Raw genomic sequence first — 14,601 nt, 5'->3', positions numbered from 1 at the left:
CTTCATATGAAGAAAGTAACACATTCTCTGAACTGTTTTGTTCACAGCTAGTTTCAGAATAAAAGAAATTAGGCTTATGAAAATTTGCAAATATGGAAAAGTATTTTAGGGGTAGAAATAAAAAAATAAAAAATAATAATAATTTAAGGATTAGCATTGCACACCAAGTACACATCCGTGATCCACAACAGTTGCACTCCCATATATTGGCAAGGCCTCTGCCCCAATTGTACTGGCTTGTAAGAGGTTTTAGCGTACTTGGAAAGTAATGCATCTTCAACTGTACAAGAGCCATGTGTCTAACATCCATAAATTCAGTCTAGTATTGATATGCTGAAGTTTAAAAGGGCAAACAGTTACCTGAAGTGGAAGAAAATCTCCTTGTCATGGTCAATGGTTTCAATGAAGCCAAATGTATCTTTCAGAGCTGCCACAAAACCCTGGTGCACAGTGGCTGAGGATCGGTGAGCACCATTGTTCATCTTGTTACCATTGGTGGTGCTGCTGTTTCCATTAGTGCTGCTGTGACTATTGCTCAAGCTGGTGGTGGTGGTGGTGCTGCCATTATTGCTATTACTGAAGCTATTGTTGTTGCTGAGGTTGTTGTGAGAGTTGCTGTTTGAGGTGGAGCTGGCAAAGGAGGGATAAATAAAGTATTTCAAATAAATATTCTAGATTTGAGGTCAAACTCTAATTAATAAATGAAAACAAAACTGAAAAACAGAAAACCACTAAACTGAAGCACAGAAAAACAATCCACCTCCTTACCTGGGACTGGTGGAGAGGACGGCTCGGGAAGGCACCATCCCCGGAGTAGAAGTGAGGGTGTTGGTGGACTGCCGGGGGTTTGAATTAACGCGCAACAACCTCACCCCCATTGCTATGAGCTCCTTGGTGCGCTTGACTTTGTAGATATTGAACTCCACCTGCATCATGTTGAGATAATATTAGCTTGTGAACTGCAACTTAATTTTACTCAAGATCTAATAGGGCTCTAATGATCTGATGGAAGATTAGCACTCAACCTACTAACTTTTTCTGTTCCTGAAGATTTACGAACGCAATGGCCTATTAGTCTTGAATTTGTCCATGGATCACAAATGATGTGGTGTAAGTTGGCTCTCAATTATTGCATCTACTATAACAGGCCTAATATTCTGGCCCTCTCAAAAAAGAATGAAATATTTAAATATCTGGGTATCTAAGCTAGAGTAAGATTTATATCCATAGGGGAGAAGAAAAGACAAAAAGATCTCAACTGATGAAATAAAGAATTAATGAGTAACTTTCCATGGCACCTTCCTCTTCATGACAAAAATCTTCAGACGGTCACCTCCACTCACCTTATCCCCCACCTGCACGGGTCTATCACAGTGTTTGGCATAGTAGTTGATAGTCTGCTTCACTCCATCCTGACTGTGGGAGATAACACCAGGCTCCTCTTGCTTCTCTGTGGGTGAAGATCTCCCATTGGTTTTGCTAGGGCTCCTTGGGGTGGATGGGGCCTCAATAACAACCTGCAGCAACAAACAAGTGAACAATTACAATATTTTTTTATGGATGATAACTATCGAAGAAGCAAAAACAGGAGGTTGCTGATTGAAGGAAATTTTTTTATAGTATTTGTTTGAATGGAAAAAAAAGTGAAATGGATGTTTCATAATTTTAATATCATATATACTAAAGAAAAGTGCATTGTTTTAGCAATTTTCCTCTATGCCAAGCTTTGGGTGTCAAACTTTTACATGGATGCTACTTTTCCAGGGGGTCACTACTGCTACAACTACAACTACTACTACTACTACTTTTCTACAGGAATTCATCCCTCAGCTTTATGTGAAATCAACTGAAATGAGTGATGAAATGAACTGAGTATATGTGGTGCATAGCAAGAATTTAAAAGATAAAGCCAGCAGGGAACAACCTTAGGAACATTTGTTGCTCAAACACCACAAATTATAAGAATTCAAAATTAAGCAAGCATTTCCTCCTTTCAATCTCTATTCTTTTGACACAAAACTTTCACAAGCATGCAAGCAGAAGTGAGGTTGCAAACTGAAACACATAAGGATTCAGTTTTAAATAAGTAATGGCATAATTTAATACTAAATATCTTAAATTCTGCACTATTTTACTCTTAAGGATTAAAAATGAAAATAACTCAAGATATATAAGGAAATGTGCAACCATGGTTTAGGATAGGATGAAGGAGCTGGTACCAAACATTATGGGCGGGCATTGAAAAGGGGGCTACTTATAAGATGAATTTTGCTGGGAGGGGCTGAGTAAACCATGATCAGAAAACCATGCACTACACAAACATGCTACTGACTGGCCTTGTGGCAAACAGTCAAGCAGAGCACTCACATGTCCCTGAACTCCCTCGGTGACTAGCACTTCAAACTTGACCGTGCCAGAGTTTACACGGTGAATACGGATGGCACTCTGTCGGTTCGGGGACTGGTTTGTGGTGTCCTGCCAGGGGAGGTTTGATAGCTATAATAACTGACATATGGACCAGATGCACAAAGCAGACCAATTGATGTGCTCTAGACACTACTTCTCACACACAAACATTAACATCTTTCACTTCAAAATTCTCTGTCCGTGATGCCTATCTTCAATGAAGAAATATGTTCAATGCCTCAGTACCCTCTTCCCTGAAGATCATAAGCCCCATACTACACCACCTGTCAGGTGTCTCAATTCTTCTCATAACTTATTCCTCCTATGTTTTTATCTTTTGATTTCCTACCTGGGCTACTGTGAACATGACTTCATCATTGACAGAAATCTCATGCTCAGGGTCCAGTAGTTCACTGTAGTGGAAGAACAGGCGGGCATCCCGGTCAGCACACTTGATGAATCCATAGCCATCCTTAAGTGCGGCAATCACCCCGTGCTCACGCTTCTCACCTGACACATTGAAGCTGCACAGGAGGGTAGAAGACCATGGGGTTACTTTTCCTAGGCATCTTTCTTATTGAAAGTTATCAAAGCATAACAGTATCCAACATGAACATTTCAGAAATCTTAATGGCTCATTTCAGTTAATACTTCATAATTGACCATTGTAATTTTGATTAGCTTGAAGGTATGACAGAAAAGACTACAGTAGTTAGTTAGTGGTGTAGGTAAGTGCGGATGACACAAAAAAGGTAGCTAGATATGGTGTGTGAACGTGTAAATGCTGTTTGTGTAATTTTTTTGTGTGTGTGTTTTGATCCTTTAACTTTTCATTACTTTTCTGTGTGTGTTTTGATCCTTTAACTTTTCATTACTAACTCATTGTAGTTCATGAAAAATTTTGGCTGATGAACCAATGAAATACTCCCATAATTCATAGCTACACTGACAATACACAAGGCTTTATTTTGTCTGTCTTTACAATATTTGTGGTCCATATCAACAAGTTGACAAATTGGCAACTGCCCATCAGTTGTTGCAAAAAAATAATGGCATGATGACGCCTCTTAACCCTTTCACTATGGCTGGGCCAAAACAGCGCCCCACACCATATCCAAGATCGCCGCGCGCGCCAAATTTCAAATGTCGCTATTGAATAGAACAAGTTTTCAGCCATAAACTCAACATAATCATCATGTATTATATATGAAAACATGTAGAATTAAATGGTGCGCATAAAGAAACAAGTTAATTGATAATTGTGAAGTGTAAGCATAAATATACAGAGATGAAATAACTCGTATACTGGCTAAAGCGAGCCAGGACGCAGTATGTGCATCCTTGGATATGGTACGGCACATGTAAGGATGCAGTATACGCCCCCTCGTGCTGAAGGGGTTAAGTAAGAAGTGATATAAAATGGTTGTGCTTTAGAATGCACATAACCTTTTCCATACTATTATCTATTTTATTACCACTTTTCAAGTATGTAGATGAATATCATAAACAAATATATATATATATATATATATATATATATATATATATATATATATATATATATATATATATATATATATATATATATATATATATAACTGGCATCAGAACTGTGGCAAGACATATATTTCAAGGACAAATGGGTGGAAACGAGCTGTAGTGTTTGCCCAGCTGTCGAACATGGTGGTGCTTTTTTCATATCTCGCAGCTTCTCTGCAGAGCCAATAATATTTAATAAATTCTATTTCACCTAAGACAGTTTGTGGAAAAATCTATCTGTGCATGTAAAGAAAATGTCATCAAATAATGGTGTAGTGATGAATATAAACTACCCCCATCAAACTGGGCAAAAAAGTCGGACAAAAAAGTTGATGTGCAGGAAGTGTGTTGGTGCGCAGGAGCAGGGTGCAGTTGCCAAAACCCCTATCACAGAGTACACCCCCTTTCCTATCCAGTGCTCCACCAGTCTTTCAGTTTTCCACCATGGACCTTGACAGGGAACAACAACAGTCTGAGGACCTATTTACCTCTGAGTCCCAGGCAACATAGATCTCACCCCTGGATGGCGAGGAATCTTAACATTTTTTTTTTGTTTTGTTTTGTTGGTGAATGCACACTGACATGCCCAAACACATGCTGGCTGTCTCAGACTGCACGCCGACTGCCCACCATCATTGGGGACTGTGCGTGGACTGCGGACCGATTCTTAACAGTTTGGCCACGCCTCAAATTTTTAGTACGCGAGCTAAAAATTCGGGGCACCTCCCACCACGGCCAAACCACGTCAAGACTCTGCAGCATCCTGGCGATTTTGGTCGCCTACTACGAAAAAGGGCCATTACAACTCAGGTCGTGGCGCATTTTCTGACCTTCTTTGGGTAGTTACGACAGGGGTTTAACCAAGGTGTTGATGTTAAAAAAAATAAAAATAAAAATAAATAAATAAAAAAATATGTATGATTAATTTGGATCACGTGACTGCATTAGATCAAAAAATGAACATTAAGGAATAATGAACAATGCTTGATAATGTAGCAAAAAACAATATTATCCTTAGTAACTAGAAGCGTTCCAAACCCACCTGTCATCCATCAGGGAGATGTTTGTGGCCTTCTGGAGATGGTCACGACGATCAGTTGCAATATTGAACTGCACCCAGTCTCCATGACGCAGTGTGAAGTCTCCCTTCTGGTCACGTTCTCCAAACTTTACTTCAACCTACCAAAAGACAATTATTCAAATAATACTAAAACATGATCCAAGCAAATATATTGCAAATATGATGACTATGATGTAGTCATAGCCATAGTATATTTAGACAGTAGTGAGGCCTGACCTTTCCTTTTCAAACAAGTGCTTTCTCATCCTATTCCTATCAACGTATATCTTATCTCCAACACCCGGTTCCCTCACAGGAGTTTGTCTCAGCACTTGCCTACCAACTCTCTCTCCTCTCCATATTTCATCCACTCTCATTATCCATTCCATTGGTGACTCAATCTTGCCCTCTTATACTCTCTTCACAAACTCATCCTCATCACCCTCACCACATGTCCAAACCATCACTTCTCTCATTCATCCACTTCACAATCCACTCCCTTCACTGCTGCAGCCACACTTAACCTCTCATACCTACTTTCATCACTTCATCCATCCCATCTCGACACATGCACTTCTAGAAGAGCTCATTTCCAATGTGCATATTTGTAACTGCTGTGTGACATCTCATGTTTGCCTTTCATGCATATAACAGGAGTTGGCAGGATAATGCTGTCTCTTTTACCTATCTTTAACCCCATGCTCACACTTCACATCTCTCTCCAGTGCACCAATTGCCAGTCTGTCCTTTAATGCTCTTTCCCTGCATGCTCCCTTATTGCATAAAACTACCCCTAGGTACATGTGCCTATGTTTCAGTGGGAAAAAAAAAAAAAAAAAACTATCAACTTCAGTTACCTAAGGATTTCACTCAATAATGTTCATTACATAACATACTCAGTGATAAAGAGCTATCCTGTCAAACATTAACTTGTTTATGTCTGTATATTTTATTGAGCCTCTGTCCAAAACTCAATGTTGTGCAAAGGGGGTTATATTCAAAAGTAACTGCCTATACTGGAAGACAACTGATTTTCTTTTGTGGTAGATGTTTAATAGAATTTTTTAAGAATTCACAATTTTCACTGTCAATTATGTACATAATCATTCCCCTTCTATCAAGCCACTACCACAGGAGTAAATGCTACAGGTTACACCCACCTCAGAGCGGTCTTTCCCACGATAGCGGATACGGCCAGTCAGAGGGTCCTTCTGATTGTGTCGTGGGTTCCTCTCAACTGGCTTTAGCACCTGTCCCTTCATCAGCTCCTGGTTGATGTCCTCAAAGACGACAGTGCCAGGGTTCAACTTCACCATATTGGTTGCCACTTCCTTTCCCTAAGGGAGCAAAATCAATTAAGTCTATTATTCCAATCATATTTCATGGGATAAAATATTCAGAAACCAATAGTAGTATGTTAAGTTCTTTACCCTCATCACCCACAATACAAAGTACAATGAGAACAAGATAAGGGTGTTCAGTAAACAACAAACAAGAGATTTAATATTCAATATGAAGGAGCTGCACCCTATCAGAAGAAATTAACAGGTAGCTTGTGATGCACTACAAAATGATTTGATGATGAATCATCACAATTATCAAAATGGGAAGTGGTGGGCTATTGATAAAAGACAAAAATAGCCACATTACAGAGAAACATATGGACTATCCCTGACACTATATCCTATAGTTAATATATATCCAATGAATAACAAAATAAATATTAATGCCAATAAGGAAAAAATGCATTTTGCTCACATTTCGAGTCTGAATGAAGAACTCTACATCGTCACCCAGCTTAAGTCCACCAGGGATGTTCTTGGCCTCAGAGAAATGGAAGAAAATTTCATCCACAACATCAGCACGCTCAATGAAGCCATATGAGTCCTTGATGGTGCTGACAACACCCTGATACTTAACTGGTTGGGCAGGGTTTTCCAAGCGCACGTGTCGGGCTGCCAGATTGCCAGTCCTGATCCAGACATCAGACATTAGTAAAGATAATATTCCTATGGTCCTGGATACAGCTGTCTTCATGTCTGATACAATATGAATCATGTTACATTTTAATTCTGATGGTTTACAACAGTGAATTAAGCCACAGAGATGTGCCAGACATATATGAGTATTAGCTAGGGAAGCTTATTTAAGATCTGTGGCAATAGAGAAGAATTTGATATCTTTGCCGCAGTTACTTTCTCATATTTTACCTCTCCTTTTTACCTTTATTCCCTTCTGACACTGCTTCATGTTCACTGTTGTCTGCAGCTGGCAACAGTTTACAAACACCCAGTAATAACTCAAAATAGCAGGGAAGCACTGCCAATTACTCACCTCTGGTTAGTGGCGATCTGGAAGCTGACCTTGTCTCCAGGCTTGAGGATAACATAACCTTCAACATCCTCCTTGCCATAGGGAAGGAAGAAACACTCGCCTCGGTTCTCATAGGTGATGCGACCTTGGTGCTCACCCCCACTCTCACTACGCAGCTCAGTGGTCACAATGCCGATCACCCGTTCCTCACTCAGCACCTAATGGGTTGAAACTCTTTAAAACATTCTTCAAATGACCTGATGTCATTGGAGTCCTTAAACTCTTACTAGTCATTCCATATAGGAAGTTCTGAAGAACAGACAAATTTTTCTTTTGTTAATGCTCAAAGCTGAAGGACAAAAACTTTTTGACCTTTAACTTTATGTGTAAGGAGAAGAGGTTGTGCCTGTAGTCTACAATTAGTAAAAGAAAAATATATATAGAAAAGTGGGGAGCGTATGGGTAAAATGGATGTATTTATCACGCTTGCAGATTGTTCGTTTCTGACATAGTATTTTACGGTTTTGACGCCACCTGCCAAGAAAGAAACATCAGAATTAACTATTTTTAACGATAATTTAGGTGAATCTCCTTATTAGGGGTCCACAGAAGAAGTTTTGGGTCGTAAGAGTAAATATAAGAGGAGTGGTACCAATACCAATATTTCTGCTGATACTGATATTCTGACATTGTGCCAATACTTATTACTGAACTGGTTTTGATATTGGTATTAATAGTCATGATTTCCACCAAGTTATAAAATATACATTTGTGGAGTCATCACACTACTAATTTATGAAACACACTCATGAAGCCATCATCATCGCCATGTGATGAAATGCACTCACAGTCATCATTCACCACCACCATCTCATGACAAATTATACACACATCCATGTAGTCATCATAACCAGTATGTCATATGCAAGATTTCATGCTGTCATGTCTGTATATACCAGTCAAACATTTCTCTCATCAGGCATATTTCCCTCAACATTATTTTCTCAATGGATCTATGAGATTAGCATGGATCACCTACAAAGATTGAAAAATTGGATAGAACACATCCCTGAACATGACAAGTGACTTTCAGACCCTATCAGTGGGCAATAATGGATGGAGATGTGAATTGATCAGGTATAAATAACTTCTTTTTACTGTACAATTCAGGACCATTAAATTTACCATGAATAATGTCTGATACTCACCACCTCCGGTGAAATCTTGGTGACAGCAGAGGCAATGGGCTTGCCTGTGCGTCGGTCAAAGGTCACCTCAAACTCGACAGGGTCACCAATACGCAGATGCTCCGTGTTGCCATCAAACTGGGAGAAATGGAAGAAGAGTCGTGCCTGGCGCTCACAACATTGGATGAAGCCATAGGTTTGCTGTGGGAAAATAAAAGTGCACATTTACATCACAGTAAAAAGTTATAGCTCAAGTAAAGCTCTGTGATAAAATATCCATCACATTACTAGACTGATACACTTCAAAATAACCTATCCTTCCTATTTTCAAAACAATCAGTTATACAGCCAACATTTAAATCATCTCCAGAACTCACCAGCAACTTCTCAATAATGCCAGTCTCCCGGACATTCTGGCTGTTGTTGCTTGACATTCCATTGCTCTGTGTGTATGAAGAGCTAGACTCCTGTCCATTAGACTCAGTAGGAAATCCATTGGCATTGAGTGTGAAGGTGCCAATTTTGAAATCTGCCACAGGGGGAGTATACTGGCTACTTGAGTTGGTGTTGTAGTAGTTGGAGGAGGAACTGTTTAGCTGTGGGGATCTTGGGGGTCCCTGAGACTGTGGGGGTGGTGGGGGTGGTTGTTGTTGTTGCTGCTGCTGCTGTTGCTGTTGTTGTTGCTGGGATGCAGGAGGTTGGGTGTGGTTGTTGGATTGATGCATGGCCTGACTGGACTGTGTGGTTGAGTGGCTATTCATGTGGGGAGAGGAATAGACGTTGTGTTGCGTTGGGGCAGGGGCACACATAAAATTCGGGGACATGGGAGTCATGGAGTTTCGGGACTGGTGGTGGCTAGACAAAGGAGGGTCATAAAAGCCATTGTATCTGTTGTGGTGTTGCAAGCTGCCTCCATTATAATCCAGTACTGCGGGTTCAGAGATAGGCGGCTGGAAAAGATTCCACTGAGGATCCATTGTTGTGGGTGTTGATGTTAGTACTTGGTTGTCTTTAATATGTAAGATCGCAGCTATGTTGCCTTTAACTTGTGGTGACGGAGAGTGACAAGACCACACATTCACTTCACAGCAGTAATATATCTAAGATGTAATACACCTAATTGTTGAGTTTTGTTACTTCTTTGATTTATGTCCTTCAAGTAGATGAAGATGAAAAAAAAAACAAGAAATGGGGAATTTCCATACACGTTTTGTACAGCTGTCAATGGACACGGGAAACTAAAAAAATAAGGATAAAATATCTAATTGACCATAAGTCACTAATACTTCTTGTGAACAAAGTGACTAATGCACAGAGACTTAGGTCAACAAAGATTCCTACTTAACACAGATTCTTGCGACGAGACTGGTTCAGAAATGCTCAAGTTATATAGAGAAGGAAGAAAGGGCAAGGGACTGAGGGAAGAGGGCGATAACTGTGTGAAAGAGCACAGTTGTCATATACTAGTTTCTTTTTGTTTTCTTTTGTGCCAGAAAGTGTGTACATATATATAAAAAAAAATTATAGTGATAGTATTTGAAGGTATAGTAGTAGTGGTGGAAGTATTAGTAGTAGCAGTTATAATAATAGTAGTAGTGGTGGTAGTGGTGATTTGGCAGTATATAGTGACTGTGTGGGGGGGTGTTGGTCCTCAGATGTCACTCAGATGCTTGTGCCGTGCTTTAAGTGCCAATAATGCAGCAGCCGTTGTGTGCAATGCTTTGTTCACCACTAGAGGGTAGCAACTGTTTCCTGGGTACAATAATTCTTTTGGGTTACGTTGTGCTTCTTTCTTCTTTGGGTAGACTTGGCAAGGTTGCTTGTATACACTGCTACATCTAGGTCAGCTTTAAACTTGTTACTGGTAACTTGTGTTTCTATACTAATTAGATTTGGCTTGGCTGCAGTTTGATGTTATTTCTTAAGTCTTGTGATGTTCAGACTCTGGGGATGGAAAATGAAAAATGCATAAATAGATTAATCTGTCAACACTTACAAGATGAGCCTCTCTCTCTGACACATGCATGCATATATAATAATAATAATAATAATAATAATAATAATAATAATAATAATAATAATAATAATAATAATAATAATAATAATAATAATATGAATAATAATAATAATATGAATAATAATAATAATAAACGGTTTATTTAACTATGGCAGCCGTTAAGCTGAAAATGTTCATACTAAGGGGGGCCAGGGGGGTATTTTTTGACGAATATTTTTTAAACTGACTAAATTAGTTTTTCTTTCTCAAAATGTTGGGGATGCTATGTACTACCTGGTAATGAAGCATATTTTTGTAGAATATTAAAAAACAGGGTCCCTTCAAGAGATTTCAATGCCCTGCGCTCTTAGGTCATAGCGCGCCAACATATGTGGTGTTTCTCAGGGCTTGTACGCACATCAAATTCACATTAGAAATAGTCTTTTTCCCTTTAAATTTTGTCATCCATCATCCCTTTATCCACTCGGGACAGCTGCCGAATGTGAAATGCACGCTCTGCTGCTCAGTTCTCACCCAGATGTTGACTGGGGAGGACATTGAAATTTTTCGCTGCGCTACATCCCCAAAACGTCTTGACAATGACGTATAAGCGCAAAGCGACCATTAGCAGATTTATGAACATGAAGAAGGCTTCTGGAACAAAATGGAGACCCAGGAAACACGCAAGAAAGCAACGCTAGAAGCAAGTCCTGACTCTGTCTTCGCACCCTGCCAACACCACTGCCTTTGAGTGATAATCCTTTTTATATAAAGGGGGACCAGATGCCTTATCCTTCTCCAGTAAGTGAACAGGGTATAAACCATCATATGTGAAGATTTCATGCCAATCAAATGAATACAAATGGCAACACACATGAAATGGAAAAAAAAATCTTTAGGAGCCCAAATCTCAAAAGTGTAAGGAGTCTCAAAACTTTCGAAGTTCATCATGGAAAACTGAAACAATAGAAAGGAATCAGCAAGCTAAAAGAATGGTTTACAAGGATGCAGCAATTCAAGGTGATATTTAGAACAAATGCTTTCAATCAGTCTTCATTAAAGAAAGTGATTTTGCGGAGGAAATGGGTGAATAGAAATGCAGTGCTACAAGACGTGAAAGAAAATGCGCAAGAAGTGAATAGGCTACTGGATTTTTTTCAAGCAAGGGAGGCAGCAATAAAAAAGCAACAAAAAAGCCAGCTATTCACACCTCCGACAAAAGAAAAGAGAATGAGAAGCCAGAAGAGATGTCAACATCCCTTTCAGGCTGATTGATAAATGCCTAGGCTACCTGAGGAAACCTGGGGAAGGTAAATTGTGGTAACCCAGATGTGACACAGGCCCTGTGTCCCATGGTGATGGGTTCTTACCCACCACAGGCTCAACAACAAATATGACAGATGATCACCATGGCCATACGCAGCCATACTGTATGCCCCTAACTTTGCCTCTACTTTGTCGCTGGTCGCAAGGGCACAGCTCAAAGCCTATCTTCTCATTCCTAAGGTATCCAAATCCCTTATGCAATAGTTAACCAGCATTTTCATTCTTTTACCCCGTACACTTCTAAACTCTGGAAAGTTGGAAAGTTTTGTTCAGTCGGTGCAACATCTGTGGTCATATGCCGGAGAGAGAGACAGGAGGGGGAAGGAATCACAGGAGAAGGGAACAGATCTCAGGAGATGGGACACAACCCTCGATTAATACCTGGTACCCATTCACTGCTGGGTGGACAGGGGCGTAGGGTAACGGAAAAGCTGCCCAAATTTTTCCACTCCACCCGGGAATCAAACCCAGGCTCTCTCGGTTGTGAGCCAAGTGTGCTAACCACTGCACCACGAAGCCCTCGTAAACTCTGGAAAGCCTTCCTTCATCTGTATTTCCTCCTGCCTACAACTTGAACTCTTTCATGAGGAGAGTATCAGGACATCTTTCCACCCGAAATTGACCTCTCGTTTTTTTCTTCTTTTGTTGGAGCAGTGTTTCGCAGGCTTTTTTGTTGCCGATTTTGTTTTTTGCCCTTGAGCTGCATCCCTTGTGGTAAAAAATAAATAAATAAAAATTTTAAAAGGCCTCTGTGTTATGGTAGTTAGCATCCCTAACTATGAATCTGCAGGTCCAGCTTCAAATCCTGGCCTGAGCAGTTGGCATTCGGCCCACCCAGCTGGTCATTCCTTCCAGGATGGTCAGAAAATGGGCCTGTGGACACCTGGGAAAGGTATATATATAAACTATGTTAACTCAGTATTTACACTGGCCCTGTGTAGAGTTAATGGGTTCTCTCAAACCACAGGCTCAAAGTGCCAACAGGATGGATATGAACACCACCACCACACATACAGATACAGCACATGCTCCCACCTTTACCTTTTTACCAAACTTAACAAACCTAATCAAACTAAAATTAAATCTAACCTAACCTTACCCCCCACCCCACCCAGCTACCAAAATGTAGGTATGTACTAGACCAGGGTTACTCAACTATTATGAGCAAAGGTTCAGTTAGACAAGTAACAGTGTATGCACAGCAGGGGTGTGGAGTCGGAGTTAAAATTTTCTGACTCCAACTCCGGCCCCCATCAGTTCAGTTCAGTAGTAGGCGTGGGATAAGCCTTGGCATCGGCCCCTCCCCTTCTATTGCAAATTATTATTATTATTATTTTTTTTTAGATGCTGCCTGTAACGCCGGTACTCTCTCTTGAGGTCTTATTCTTACAGGTATTTACATACAAATTATGTGTACTCTATCTAGACAACATCTAGATAATGTAAAAGAAAAAAACTTCACAACTATACATTACACGATAATGATTACGTTAAGGAGTCGGAGTCGGGGGTATTTTTACCAACTCCGATTCCAACTCCGGCCAAAAGTAGCCAACTCCACCGACTCGGACTCCGACTCCACACCCCTGATGCAGAGGCCCTGATAAATATTTTACACTTACAAGAATCCTCGCCAGGACCATCATGTTATTTAATTATATTTTCTCCTGGAGCCTGGGGTCCAGCTACAACACTCAGAAGGTCCAGATTTGGACTGTGGGCCACCAGTTGAGTAGCCCTGTACTAAACTGCTCATAATCTTATTACATCAATATTTTGAAGTTTTTTTTAATTTTCAGGACGCTATTAGTTACTGCACTACATTCCGAGACCAAAATACAACACATTAGTATTAACCTCATGCGAGATGGCTAACAAACTCAGTAGTAGCTGTAGCTAGTACTATTCATAGATAAGTGACCCAGCATGGCTTAAGGTCACCCAAATGAGCAATAAGTGTAGGCATAGGCACAGGTGAAATATAACGGGTTTGGCAGGGTAAAAGGGGGACATAGACCTCCGCAGACTCACTCCTCGACCATCAACCGCACACCATGCCCGGATTAAGCTTACATTGGGCCCTACGCCACCCACAGTTTTGGGCCCCCCTGCCCCCCTTGAATAAATTAGGCAAGATCTGGACAATTTCACATTTTACTGAAACAGAATGAATTAATGATACAATATATTTAATACAGATTGTCATCATCTCTATTTTCTTTATATTCTGTATTAGCAGCATACATATCATACTTATGTACATTGGTAACTATAGCAGCTACACCAATGCCCATTTTCTTGATTTCTCTTGTGAAAACCGTTCAATTATGGTTTCAAGTGTCATTGAGGAGGTGACATTTTCAATTGACATAACAGACAAAGCATTCAGTCGTTTTTGAGTCATTGCTGAACGAAATCTGTTTTTGGTCAAAGACAGTTTGGAAAATGAACGTTCACTTTCGCAGACTGTGACTGGTAATGTTAAGAACAATCGCAGAGCAGTTGAAACATTGGCAAATGTTGACTCTACAACTGGATTCTTCCTTAAGTATTTTAACAGGACATGAGGATCACGATCCAACTTCAAATGGGTTATAAATTCTGAGAATGTTACAAATTCATCCTCGCAGTGGGGTTCCAAGTCACTGATGTATTTTTTCACCAAGCTGGATACATAAACTCTCAGCTGTGCAGTATCATTCTCCCTCAATGACTTGATAAAGGCAAAGTCGTCAGATATCTTGTGATAAGCCTGGCGGCGTTGAGCTAAACTT

The 14,601-nt window shown here is 40.1% G+C and overlaps 1 protein-coding gene across 2 annotated transcripts in view; it reads right to left on the bottom strand.

The window, feature by feature from the left end:
* Positions 1–14,601, bottom strand: part of LOC126998434 (cold shock domain-containing protein E1-like) — a 31,515-nt gene that overhangs the window by 13,899 nt on the left and 3,015 nt on the right. The window contains exons 2-12 of one of the 2 annotated variants that reach the window (XM_050860113.1): positions 8,883–10,449; positions 8,527–8,706; positions 7,340–7,536; positions 6,764–6,977; positions 6,166–6,342; positions 4,988–5,124; positions 2,756–2,930; positions 2,368–2,475; positions 1,344–1,517; positions 769–926; positions 361–630 (exon numbers count right to left, since the gene is read on the bottom strand). In XM_050860113.1, the coding sequence (XP_050716070.1) occupies positions 361–630; positions 769–926; positions 1,344–1,517; positions 2,368–2,475; positions 2,756–2,930; positions 4,988–5,124; positions 6,166–6,342; positions 6,764–6,977; positions 7,340–7,536; positions 8,527–8,706; positions 8,883–9,482 (2,390 nt within the window). In that variant the 5' untranslated portion in view covers positions 9,483–10,449. Of the gene's footprint in view, positions 1–360; positions 631–768; positions 927–1,343; positions 1,518–2,367; positions 2,476–2,755; positions 2,931–4,987; positions 5,125–6,165; positions 6,343–6,763; positions 6,978–7,339; positions 7,537–8,526; positions 8,707–8,882; positions 10,450–14,601 lie in introns of those variants that run through there. The other variant, XM_050860114.1, reaches the window with a different exon arrangement.

Source organism: Eriocheir sinensis, chromosome 14 (assembly GCF_024679095.1).
Source record: "Eriocheir sinensis breed Jianghai 21 chromosome 14, ASM2467909v1, whole genome shotgun sequence".
NCBI classification, from domain to species: Eukaryota; Metazoa; Arthropoda; class Malacostraca; order Decapoda; family Varunidae; genus Eriocheir; species Eriocheir sinensis.
Note: the sequence above shows the minus strand (reverse complement) of the source record. Positions and strands in the feature narration are given on the sequence as shown.